This window comes from Lissotriton vulgaris, chromosome 4_1, assembly GCF_964263255.1.
Source record: "Lissotriton vulgaris chromosome 4_1, aLisVul1.2, whole genome shotgun sequence".
NCBI lineage: Eukaryota > Metazoa > Chordata > Amphibia > Caudata > Salamandridae > Lissotriton > Lissotriton vulgaris.
In genome coordinates this window covers 2,040,736,386-2,040,750,084 of record NC_141691.1, presented here as the reverse complement: position 1 = coordinate 2,040,750,084, position 13,699 = coordinate 2,040,736,386, and the positions used below count along the sequence as shown (strand labels likewise).

Sequence of the window (13,699 nt, the reverse complement as noted above, 5' to 3'; positions counted from 1 at the left end):
ACTTATTGAGCCCTGTTTTTAATAATTGTATTGTATTATGTTAGCACTCCATGTGGCTCACTGGTTAGAGCGGCAGACTCTGAAGCAGAGGCCCAGCCCGGGACCAGGGTTCAAGTCCAGACGCAGCAGGGTCTGGGGCTCAATGTCCGAGGACTCGATAATTCTCGCCTCAGTGCCTACTCTAATCATTGGTCCCACACTGCAACTCTGGGCAATAGCTTGCTTAATTTCCACAATGGCCCCAACAACACTGGGATGCCTGGCTTCACCTTGGGGGTGCCCAGGAGGGGCATCTCACAGGAAGAGACAGCAAGGGTTCCACAGTGTTATACAGCTCTGGGATGCCCCCTTGCTGGGGCAGCTGTGCGCTTTACAAGTATACTACATTTACATTTACATATTGTACTTTGCATACTCTTCAACAAAATGATTTTGGGATATAATATATATATTTTTTATTTTTTTGGTTCAAATTGTGTCTTGGTGGAAACTGCACAAGGCTAAGCAGCAAAATATCAATATTACTATATAACATATTCAGAATGTAGGTATTATTTAGTGTCCACTTTTTTTGACAATTTTATTTAATTAACTTTACACCAATTTGCTGTTCCTTTCCCTAGTAATGCCGATAGTGTACTGTAAAATTCATCTTTCAGTTTCTGAAACAGCAGCTCGGCCTTTCAGTCTAGACCAGTCTAGACCAGCATTTGTTCCTTTTTGGGTTCTTCAACAAGATGATGGGTTGCCAAAGTTACACAGCGCCAGGATGCCCGTAGGGTTGCAGAGCGCTTTATAAATACTATAAATAAATAAATAAATTACTTTGCTGCTGGTTCTAAATATAGTTTTGACAAATCTGATGTACTTGTGAAAAGCGAAGATGAGATGGACAATTGTTATGCAATGACTCTTTTTGTAAATGTGTTAGCACCAAAGACTCACATTAATGCCTCTCCGCTTAAGTAATGTTTTCTGAATAAAAAGATCAAGATTCCCAATATTGGGAAGGCAAGAATGGTCGGGGGGGGGCTCCTTCTGCTTCATGTTGTCTAAACATTGGAACAAACTCCCAGGGGGACTTTGGTTGGAGGCCTGGAGACAGCTTTCCATAGGAAGTTGAAAACCTTTCTATTCCCCACAGATTAGTATAATGAGTGTCAGGGTCTGAATGGGGGGGATGGCGTTGGTAATTTGCTACTGTGATTGTTGGTACCATAGCGCGGGGACACACTAGCCTAGTGTAACCAGGAGCATTATAAATTTGTGTATTATTATTATTAAAACAAATAGGCCCTTGTGCATCAAAACATTTCACCATAGACCCCGACTGGGCAAAGTCAATCAGTATTCTAAGAAAGTAGGGCTAGATGTGAGTAGCCTTTGTAAGGTTGCACATGGCCTAATTCACAGAATCTGGCTATTTGTGAATACAAAAAAGCATTTCCAAATGTGCAAGTCCAAATTGTGATTCAGTAACCTATTACCAAATTGCAATTTGTGTTTACAAATCTCTATTGGAAAGGGGGCGTTAGGGCATCCCTTTCAAATACTGATTCACAATGGTATGCACAATTGTTGTGTTCGCACTTTATCGCCAACTCAAAGTTGGTGGTAACCCATTTTCAAATGGGGAAGGGTTCACAAAGGACCCCTTCTCCTTTAAGAATGGTAAAAAAAAAAATTTTAAGAGTTGCCGGGGGTCTGTTGGACCCCTAACTACTTTTAAAAAATGAAACTTAAACAATTATGGTTGCTTAAAAAATTGCTTTATTTAAAAGCAATAGTATACATTGTAGTCTGTTGAAACCAGCAGGCCACCATCCCCGTGATGCCAGTAAATCACAGTGGGTCACAAATTGCAATCTGCCTCATTACTATTCTTGAGGTAGGTCGATTTGCGAACCACTATGAATCTCTATTGAAACTCAAAAGAGTTTATACATTAGGAATAGAGAGTTCCTAAATTCGATTCACAAACAAATCTAAATTAAGAAATTGCTATTCCGAACTTTTAGACATCTAGCCCATAGTTAATTTCTAGCCTACTACTTTAGTGGTACATGGGAAAAGGACTTATTAAAACACATGTATACCCAAGACTGCTCCCAGACTTCCCCTCTCTCTCATTGTTGCTTGCTTGTTTAGCCTCCATCCTGTCTTTTTTCTTATATTTAATAAAACATTTGAAGCATTTTTAGGTGTAACTTGCACAGAGGTTTGAGTATTTTGCAGCCTCCTATATTCTTGTTGAGTCATATCTCTTAATGTTCTTCATTCTTCCAGACATTAATATAGCACTACAAGGATTTGTCCGTCAGAGTTCTGTGAACAAAGATACACCTGGGGCTATTGCTTGGCTTGCCGTTGATGGAATTAATGCAATGGATTTCCAACAGTTGTCCTGCACCCAAACATCAAGAGAGAAGTCTCCCTGGTGGAGTGTGAATCTGGGAAAGACCTTCAGAATATCAGCAGTCAGGATATTTAACAGAAATGACTGTTGTCACAAGCGCCTGATGATGGCTCAAATTCGTGTTGGAAACTCTCCAGATGGCAGGAATCCCATGTAAGTCTTTGCTGTATACTTTAAGTAAGCAATAATGTTTTGAAACCCTATTCTACTCCCAGAGTTAATAATGCATCAAAGCTACAAAGGAATGACTTTAACCTTCTTCCTCAGCATTTGGTGGCTATTAAGTCTTGAAGCCACTGAAAAACCAAGGACCAAAACAATATGGACACTGGAGTGCAGATTCCGAGTTATTCCATTTGGCCTGTCAATATATATGGGGGGCATCCATGGTCCACATCCTACCCAGGAGCCAAAAAACGTGGAAGTTATATTTGCTTCAGGTTTTAGTTTCACACAATAAGTCAGTGGTTGGGCGAGTCAGCTACAGCAACCAAGGTTAGGAAGGAAACTGTTGGCAGAACTGGCAAATGCCTTAGTGAGAATACAGTTACACTATGCAAAGTAACCTGCTCCACAGTACCATAATCTTACCTGTAGGGTTTGAAGTTTGCAGATAAAAGCAGCCTTAAATATTGTCATTTCTATTAAAATGTGTGAGGCAAATGGTTCATTATATGGTTTGGTTGTACAACCTCACCATGTAATAAAGTTAAAATTCCATATCAGGTAGCTATGTCTCAGAGCAGTCAGACGTTATCAAAGGGACAATTGTAAAACATTTAGAATAACCAGAACATTTGAAAAACTAGAAAACACCACACTATGCCAGATTGTTGACAATTCTTTTTTAATGGTTTTTGCAATTACCATAGGCAAACAGATTAAGTGTTGCTGGAAACACCCATAAATAGCTATGTCACACACATCATTTTAGTAAAATCAAATTGTCTTGGCTAGTGCACCCATTGAAAGCCAGGATCTTGCCTTTGAGAAAGCAAGAAATAAATAAATATGCGAGGCAAGGACTACAGCGAGAAGGAAGGCAAGAAAGAAAACAAGAAGGAAATAAGGAAAAGAAAACAGAAGAAGACTGCAAGTAAGAACTTACTCGGTCCCCCCTCTGTCCATGAACATTGTAGGGTGACTTTGGTCTCATGGGCCTATGTCATTTGAAGTCCAGGGGAAGTCCTGCCACAAACCAGTTATCACAGGTCTAGTGGTCCCTGGTTGCAAGACAACCAGTGGTTCTCTTTAACTGACTGTAACTCCCATTCAGGGAGACCAAACAGTACTCCGACAGCTACCCTGGATCTAGAAAACTTGGGTAAAACATTTGAAGTTTGGGATTTGGTCTCCCTGGTTATTCTTTGGAGTTCATTGGTGATCAGGTGTTCTCGGCTAACAACACAACAAAGCAGGATTCTTTTGATTTTATGGCCCTGTGGTTGTAACAGGGAAGCAGCCAACTGACCCTTGGATTCACCGTCTCTGTATTGAGGGTTGGGAAAGACATTTCCTCATGCTAGGCACCCCAGCCACAGTGCTTTATTTGGTAGCTCCAGTTGCAGCTGGTGCAGTCCAGCCTTTTGTGTAGCTTCTCTAGGCTGTATGATGCAAACAGTGAACAATTCTTATTCAGGGCTCTCTCCATTTCTGAGCTAACCTTAGGTCTGGGTGGAAAGGGCGCCAATTTTATGCCCACTAAAAACCTAAAGGAATGTGCCAACTAACTAGCAAATCACAATAATTCCTGTACTGGGAAGGACGTCACAACTCTTCCCTCAGCAGGCCTTTTGGGTTCCTTCCTGAGGGTTGTTCACACCACCTCAGTAAAGCAGCAGGTTGTATTGAGGACAGCAGCCTGGATGCAACTGTAAACAGTCACTATCTTAAGTTGCCATTTGCGCAAACGTTACATTAAATTCTATTGAGCAACATGCCAGGTTTAAGGCAATTGTTCATTTGATATTGTGAAGTTCTATTTTAAGTAGTCCGATTCAGAGGTTAGCACTAGCAGTAAGGAATAGGAAAATATGTAGACTCCCATAACGAGAGGAACATTAATTGTTTTCCTTTTAAAAAGAAAATCTGATTACAATCTTTTTCTTGTTGAAATGAAACAAAGAATAATGTTTGCTACAGGGCTGTGTCCTTCAGGAAGCAAAATGCATTGACAGAAACCATCATGACAGTGGTTCCTATCAATGTCTTGTTAAATTACCGCGTGCTTGGTGGTCATTTATAAATAAAGTGGGTGGCATATCTAACATGTAGACAGCCTAAGTTATTCCATCATAATGAAGGATCCACAGGCTATCTGCCTTAATTTAAATCAGGCCCTAAGTTTGGCATATCATCAGGCACATAGCCCAAAAGTGATTCCCAGGTGTGATCCATTTTAGCACTTTTTGCTTAACTTTGTTAAATAAACACTCTATAAGCAAAATACTCCATACGCAATGATAACACAGGATCATGGATGGTGGAGATTTCTGCTTACAGAGGCCGGCACTGTTACAGTAGATGTATACTCCCTTTGTGATGCATTTCAGGTTCTATAGACACTTTTCCAAAAGTAAAGCTTAAATTCTGCTATGAAAGGGTAACCCAGAACAGCGTTGATTGCTGCTAGCTCATACTTCCCAAAAGATTGACCCAAGGAAATACCACCATATATGTCTCAGATCACCCCGTAACCCAACCAACATCTATGAATAACATAGGAATACATGGAATGGAATGTTGTGGCCACATAGTATAAACCATGCAATAGATCCTGTTTCCAGCCACATCTATGTGTAATGTGCCAATATGTTGCAGTGAATAGCCCCACAGGACAATGCTCACCTGCCAACCTACAGAACCAGTAGCATTTCAGAGCGATATTGAATACAGCTTGGAGATCAGAAGAATAGGAGGATCATAATCTTTCTATTGTGCCATCTCTCTTTTAGGCAATGTCCTTATTATAGAGTTCCTCATGCATTGTCTAATGTACTTAAAAGCAGCCTTTCCTCCACCTCAAAATTTCCATTTACAAGAGTTAAAATAATTACCTGTATCCCCAAGAAACCAATATGCTCCTCATGCCCTGTTCCTGCCATTTATCATACGGACCAACCTTAACTCTATGTAAAGTTCAGGTTGAAATGGATATGTGTATAATGAGTTGAATATATGGTTAATCACCCTGTGATAGTCTTAAATATTAAAACCATACATAGTGGGAATAGAGCCACAAGGTATGTTATTGCCTCTTGCTTCATATGGACCCAAAACATATCAATTTCCATCAAGGATCAATCGAACAATACTCAGAGCTGGGATGAATAATTGCATAGTTTTAATTTGGTAACTCCTCTGCACATTCTGAATTGAGAAGCATTTTGATTTTATGGGAAACTCTGAGCTGGGAACTGTCCCGACCATAGTGCATTGTATAATTCTTCAGAGCCTCTTAGAAGCGCATATCAATAGTAATCAGAAGAGCCTGAAATAAGTACACAACAGGGAGGAGTATTTATTTTTATTTTGCCCATCAAGCCACAGCAAGAGATAAAGCGAATTAATCACTATTGTAAATCACTGCATATGTCAGCAAATAAGGGAGGGCAACTGGCCCTAAAAAGATCAAGTTGAAGTATAGTCCCAAAAATGTTATATAGGCCATTGGCCAGAAAAAATATAACTGGGTTTTAATTTCAATTTCCTCTTCGTGATTTAAGGTCAAAAGAAGTATCCCTGATTTTAAAACTAATCTTTTCTCCACCTCCAAAGAGTGTACACAAGTCACATGTCCACTCTGGTCCTACATTCAACTTCATACGACTTCCCATAGTGGTAAGTCTGGATTAAAATGGATGAGTTTATAAGGAAATGTGAAGGTGGTCAATACCCCTGTGGAGCCCACAATTTTAAAAGTGTATGTAACATGGTACAGAGGTAGGGGACACAAAGTTGCCTGTGCCACAGAAGCCTTGACATATCCCAAGCAAATCTGCCTATGACTACGTGTACCAAAAATATATCACTTTCCACCAAAGACCAATCAAACAAGATAGGGAGATGGGAATATATATACCACAGAGCTATTGTAATGACTCAGTGCCACAAAGATATCTCTGTAAATAGTAATCAGAATGGACTTAAAGAAGTGTAAGACTATGAGTAGTATAACTTGTAACTATTAAATGACTTCAGGGAGGGTGATTGGCCTTAAAGAGATCAACTTGCAGTGTATTCCTCTTTATCAACCATTTGAGATATGCTACTGCCCAGCCCCGCTAAACCATAACTGGGTTGTCCTTTGGTCATCTATTTGAACATAATCATTGTCATATATTATAGGTCATATTGTATCCACTCCAGAACCATCCTAAACAACAAGCAGTCAACACAAACACTTACTTGATGCCCAGGGAGACTAACACAGCAGGGACTAATATACAATTTAAATTTGATATATTGAACATCTGTCTCAATGGATGTCTCAGGCTCAAAATGTTGTCATGTGTCAGACCTGCCATGAATACATTCAGACTGGGTGGACTAAAACTGACAAGAGTTGGTCTGCTCTAGAACCCAGACCTTTTTCATATAATGTAACATCAATATTGAGAGCAACTACTTGCCTATGTTAGGAGCAGGTTTTACAGTTATTCCCAGTTTGAGAATAACTGATAACTGGTTGGGAGTAAAACCAATTTATAAAAGCAGCTCAAGTAACCATTTGGACAAAGCACCTTGGATGCCTTAAACTATTGACCTTCCTGCCTGTTATTTGAGTTTCTAATACTTCAGCTTGGGCCTAGGTATCCTTTGCAGTCCAGTCCAAGCACTATATTTCCACTGTACCATTTGGGATAAACCTGAGACATAAACAAGATCTCATAAACTACCTACATTCCACAACTTCTCTATTTCCACTATTATAAGGGTACACCCATCCAATAGGAATTTGTTAATGTATTGATTGTTGGGCTCCTAGACAAATCTTTTACAAAGGAGCAATGTCATCTTCACCGTATTTGCACATATTGCTTTCATCTGGCCTCTAAGTACTATTGTCTAGGATGGTCATGAGTGAAGAAACTCACCTTAACTCGATTTTAAGCTCCTTCTGATATCTGTACATTTCTCATTTTCTTTGTACAATTAATGTGGCCATGGAGTAAATCAGCTTTCCTCTTAACACACCCTTAAAAGCATCAGTACCATCTGCAATAAGGTATTGTTGTTATTGTTAAGTTCAAATTACACGTCATTTTAGGTTTGTATTGCCTTTTTCTGCAAAGGATGGAGGTTACACTTGAATATCTTTCTGTGATGTGTATCAAGGTCCTGAGGCATCAAGCAAAGATTGGAAAATGCAATGAAATATTGTCGGCCAAGTGAGCTGGAGGACAAACATTATTACTATAGAGGATATGACATTTTCATGACACTAATTTGTATATGCATAAAATGTAAATATATGCCTTGACATCCAGCCTATGTCTCTCCAAATGTCTGTAAAACTCAAGATATTAAGTGCACCGTATAGTTTCTTAGAAAATGAATTAGGAGTCCTTCCACATTACCCTAATCTGTCTTCAGCTGCATACTAAACTGAATAAAAGTCCCCTCACACACGTATATCCTGTCAATTCTGAGAGCTCTAAGAGAATGTCAACCAAAAAAGAGTTCTACCCTGAGTTAGGAGAGAAGAACAAGATAGTAGACTTTGGCCAATGTTAAGACTTAGAGTTCCTCATACCATAAGGTTCTGATTTTCTTTATCTATAGTTAAATCAGGAACTAGAAAGTAACTCTAGATGTAAGAAAATTGCTATCCCAGCATCCTTTGCAGATCATGTGGAGAAATAGCTCATATGTACTATCCAGCTTTGATCTGCCTAGTAAAATGTGTCTTAAAAATAGACATTTTAAAGCAGTTTTTAAGCAGTTACCTCTTAAATATTTGCATATCCATATCCACTCTACAGAGAAAAGTTAAGACTTTTCACATTCAGTAATACAGCACAGTGAAACAGAAAACTTCAGCATCTTTTGAAAAAATCTTTATAAAGAACTGGAAGCCTCGAAGCATCAGGGTGTTACCCCAGAGCAAAAATAGAAACATAAGCATCATAATAAAAAATTACCTATGAATATGAAAGAGTTTCTCCTATAAGACAGTCAGCTTTTACTGGGTAATCCCCTTGATTGTGAGCCCTCATAGGGTGAGCAGCACCATGCCATCCACATGCTTCCTTAGCAAACAGAGGAAAGCTATGTTAAAAGAAGTGATGAAGAACCCTCCACACATAATTCATCAAAACACTGCACTTCAGCAGTTCATAAAAAGGAAACATTAAACTCTCATGTTGCAGTTATGTTTCACATGATTCACTTTTCGATCACTCATCATTATCTAGAAGGTAAACCAACTGAGAGGGTGTCAAGTCTCCTGGTCTCTTCCTCACATCACTTCTCCTGTGTGATCTAGGCTTCTTCCATCTGCTAACTCAACCCCATTTCAGAGGGTTTATGGCGTGTTTCCATCTTGAAGTTTCCCTTAAATGTACCATGGACCAACAATGGGATGTACAGGATGTACAGGAATTGTGCCACGGCTACTCAATCTAAGAAAAAGCTGGGTTGATAATCCTCCTCCAAATTGAAACCTATGGGAAATCTCAATCTATTTTGGACCCTATACCTTCCTAGGTGTTAACTTTTCACTTGGTGTTTAATACTCCTGGTCAAGCCTTAAGCTCTTCTTTCATCACACATATGTCATGTCTAAGGTAGGACCTAGTTATCTCATAGGGCAGGGTGCCAAGCAACTAAAGTTAGGATGAGTACTTTTATATTTTGCACGACCTGGGACAGAAAAACACCTTCATTCATTGGGAATTCCTTATTACACTTTTAAGCTGTATTTCCTGATTGAAAAGGAGTAACTCGGTTTAATATAAATGCAATGGTAATGATAAATTCTCTTTACTGGAAAAGTTGGATTTAACATTTCTATTTACTATAGCTCTTTCAGCTCTGTGTATGGGCAGATTGTCTCTAATAAACATCTGGGATGAGTCACAGCTAGACTATGCACATTCTCTTTATACAGCCACACATAACGGAAAGGTAAGATGGGTAAAGTAAGACGGGATGGATGGAGGAGCTGATAGAAGGGATCCGGATCTCCGACCGACCCCTGCCCTCACCACTTCTTCAACAAGGCCGACGCTGTCATCGCATTCCACCTGCGGGACATCATCAACACCTCCTTCAACACCGCTACCTTCCCGGAGAGCTGGAAGCACGCCGAACTCAGCGCTCTACTAAAGAAGCTATCAGCCGACCCCACCGACCTCAAGAACAACCGCCCCATCTCGCTGCTCCCGTTTCTTGCAAAAGTCATCGAGAAGACTGTCAACAAGCAGCTGGCCGCCATCCTCGAGATGATCAGATCCCTCGACCTCTTGCAGTCTGGCTTCCGGGCCAACCACAGCACCGAGATCGCCCTGATTGCAGCCTCCGATGACATCCGAGCCCTGCTCGACAACGGAGAAACAGCGGCCCTCATCCTCCTAGACCTCTCAGCGGCCTTCGACACTGTCTGCCAATGTACCCTAGTGCAGCGCCTCAGCAACGTCGGAATCCAGGAGAAGGCACTGTAATGGATCATCTTGTTCCTCGCCGGAAGGACACAGAGAGTCCGCCTCCCCCCGTTCAGATCAGAAGCCCCCGAAGTCATCTGCGGTGTTCCTCAAGGCCCCTCGCTCAGCCCAACCCTCTTCAACGTCTACATGAGCCCCCTCGCAGCCATCGCACGCCAACACAACCTCAACATCATCTCCTACACCGACGACACCCAGCTGATCCTCTCCCGCACCAACGACTCCGCCACCGCCAGAGCCAACCTACACGAAGGGATGACAGACGTAGCCAAGTGGATGATGAACAGCCGCCTGAAACTGAACTCGGACAAGACGGAAGTCCTCATCCTGGGATCTTCACCTTCTGCCTGGGACGACTCCTGGTGGCCCGCACCCTGGGCAGCGCACCCAAATCAACAGACCACGCACGCAAACTGGGCTTCATCCTGGACCCCTCCCTCTCCATGACCAGACAAGTCAACGCCGTCTCCTCGTCGTGCTTCAACATCCTGCGCATGCTACGTAAGATCTTCCGGTGGATCCCCACCGAGACCAGGAAGACGGTCACCCAGGCCCTCGTCACCAGCCGTCTGGACTAAGGCAACTCCCTCTTCGCCGGAGCATCGCCAAACTCCAGAAGAGACTCCAGCGGATTCAGAACGCCTCAGCACGACTCATCCTGGACATCCCCCGTCGCAGCCACATCTCTGGACACCTGAGAGATCTGCACTGGCTCCCGGTCAACAAGAGAATCACCTTCCGTCTCCTCACCCACGCACACAAAGCCCTACAGAACCAAGGCCCAGGATACCTCAACAGCCGCCTCAACTTCTACGCTCCCTCACGCCAGCTTCGATTGACCGGCCACGCCCTCGCCGTCGTCCCCCGCATCCGAAGAGCCACCACAGGTGGAAGGTCCTTCTCCTACCTGGCCGCCAAGACTTGGAACTCCCTCCCAACCCACCTCCGCCTGACCCAGGACCACCTTGCCTTCAGGAAGCAGCTTAAGACCGGGCTGTTCGAGCAGTAGCGGACCCCCCCTCCCCTAGCGCCTTGAGACCCTCCGGGTGAGTAGTGCGCTATATAAATGCTTTGATTGATTGATTGTTTGAAGGGAGGAGCTGACACTTACAACTGAATATGCAGTGTCATGTCCCCACACAAAGGGTTGATTTCCCCCTTGTAGTAAGTCTGGAGTAAAGGCTGAGAAGGTAGGACCTCTGTGCACATCAAAGTGCCTCTTCTACATCACCTCCACTTTAAAAGAGCAACTGGATATGAGTACAGGATCTCTGGCCCAACCAAATCAGACACTTATGGACCTGTAAAGAAACTCTGCCAGGAAGAAGGATTACTCTGCTGCTACAAGAACGGTCACTCTGCTGGAACAACTGCTGTTCTGCTGTGATGCCCTGATGCCTGCTATGCTCTGTCCCAGCTGAACAACAGCTGATTTCTTACTTGAACCAAGTGTGATCTCTAAGAGCAAGCTTGCTTGACTCTTGTTTTGAGACTCAGGGATATCAAAACCTCACCTCCTGCTACAGTGCCTGGTACATTGGAAGTGGATCCAGGTGCTTGCCGAAGTGGAACCAATGCATCTTCTGCTACAGGAAGCAGAATCTATTCATGGCCGCTGTTGCTGGAACAGGCCCAGCACATCGCACTTGAACCAGTGCTGAGCTGCAAGAAGCACCACATATCAGAACTGGTGCATCGCTGCCTCTGCAGTGTGAGAATATTGAAGCATCCCTCTCCTGCATATAGAAAACCAGTGTATCGACTTCAAAACAAATGCATCACAGCTTCGCCTTCGGAACCAGTATATTACCATTGCTGCATGGGGGAAATAGGCACATCACCTAGACTGCTGAATTAACTCTGACAGATTGCTACTAGGATCAGGGTACTTAGTTCAGTGAGCCTTGCATGGCTCTTGTATCCAGCTGCACTCCATCATGGTCGGCCTGAACTCTTGACTTTTCACCAGTCCATGGTGACCAGATAACTGCTTAAGGCATGTATTGATCCTAATCGCTATTTTTACATTTAATATTTAAAAATTCATATCTCGACTTCTACTTATTGGCTTTCTGTCATTTTGGTCTAATCCTATTTATAAAAGCATAATATATTTTTATAAACTGAGGTGCAGTCTTTTTGTGGTGTTTTCACTGTGTTACTTTTTGAAGTGTTAAACAAGTATTTTACATATTGGCTCATAACGAGAGTTACTTACCGGGTTTTTGTGGTTTCTGCTTGGACATGGCGTATACCTCTGCCAGCCAGAAACCCAATTTCTAACAAGCAGTTATCCATCACCCTTACATTTTACGAGTGTTAACTTTGACTTGGTCTATAGCAGTTTAACCATATAGGACATCTCAGAGCCTGGGGTGTTCAATGAGTGGCTTTATTTTCCAGATCCATCATCCTGGTTACTAGTGAGTCAATGTCCCGTCTGAGGGATTCCATTTTAGTACCTAAGTTATCTATTCATCCCATAATTTCCCATTGTAATATGCTAAACTGCATACTAAATTTACTTAGTTAGTATCATAGTGGATTGCCTCAAAGATAATGTCTCTCCTTACCAGGAGTTCCCATTCTGCCTTTGATTTTGTGGATCTCAATATGATGTCCCATATCCCAGCAAGACCTTTGGTATATTTTTCCTTAGTGGCCTCTGAAGGTAGATAAATGTACAGTTCTCACAACATCACACTCAGCAAGGGTGTCATCAGAATCAGTTCAACTAAGCTCAAGCTCCAACCGAGGGGGCATATGAATACAAAGGAAATAGCATAGGACACACCAGCAGTCAGGGACAAGTAGAAACACTCCTAAACACACACTGAAATACCAGACGATCTATACCTCCAGAATGGAATCATGGTGCCTGTGGTTTTGACTCCAATATTCTTAGTAAGTAACTAACAAGTGCTCCCAAAACCCACCAAAAAGCATTGCAGGCAACTACAGAGCTAATTTCATTTAGGAACATCAAGCCAGAGGACCTCTCTGTTGTTGCAGGTGATGCCATTTAAATTAATAAAAATGTCTCCCATATCCTTGAGTTCACCACACAAGAGAACCATTACAGGGATTAGTAGTAGGACTACTCTGTAAGTAATATTGAGGCTTGTTCAGTTTTATTGCAGAGGTAGGGTGGCTATGTGAATACAGAGTTTATGATTTTTCTTTATTGTTTTTTTCTTGTTGAAAAGACAAGAGTGGGACTGCAAATGCATATGTACATAAGCATGTCAGTGAACATGTAATAGTGTTGGGTATATATTTATTGTTAAATGGACGTTTGTTAGAATAGCTATTTGTGCTTGTATGTCTTGAAAGGTGCACTGTTGCCTAATGTACTTTATAAAGGGCCATTCAGATCTCGGTAAATAGGGCACCGAATCAGGTTCGGCATTAGGGTATTCGATTCGGAAGCTGAATTTCCGTCCGAGTCCTACACGGGTCCGGATTTCAAGTACGATGTGAACAAGCGCAAAATCTCCGTCCAAATGGTTTCCGGGTCCGAACCGCTCAGTATGACTCGGTCACAAGGAAACCATGGCGCGCAATGGAGACGTTTCACGACCGAGCTAATACCATGCTCGATTCGGACAGCCGGATCGAG

General features: G+C 42.2%; 1 protein-coding gene across 1 annotated transcript in view; it reads left to right on the top strand.

Annotated features, from left to right (window-relative positions):
- Window positions 1-13,699, top strand: part of LOC147724925 (fucolectin-1-like) — a 284,753-nt gene that overhangs the window by 258,497 nt on the left and 12,557 nt on the right. Inside the window, exon 3 of the mRNA XM_086918134.1 lies at window positions 2,287-2,569. Within this exon, the coding sequence (XP_086774260.1) occupies window positions 2,287-2,569 (283 nt within the window). The remainder of the gene's footprint in view (window positions 1-2,286; window positions 2,570-13,699) is intronic.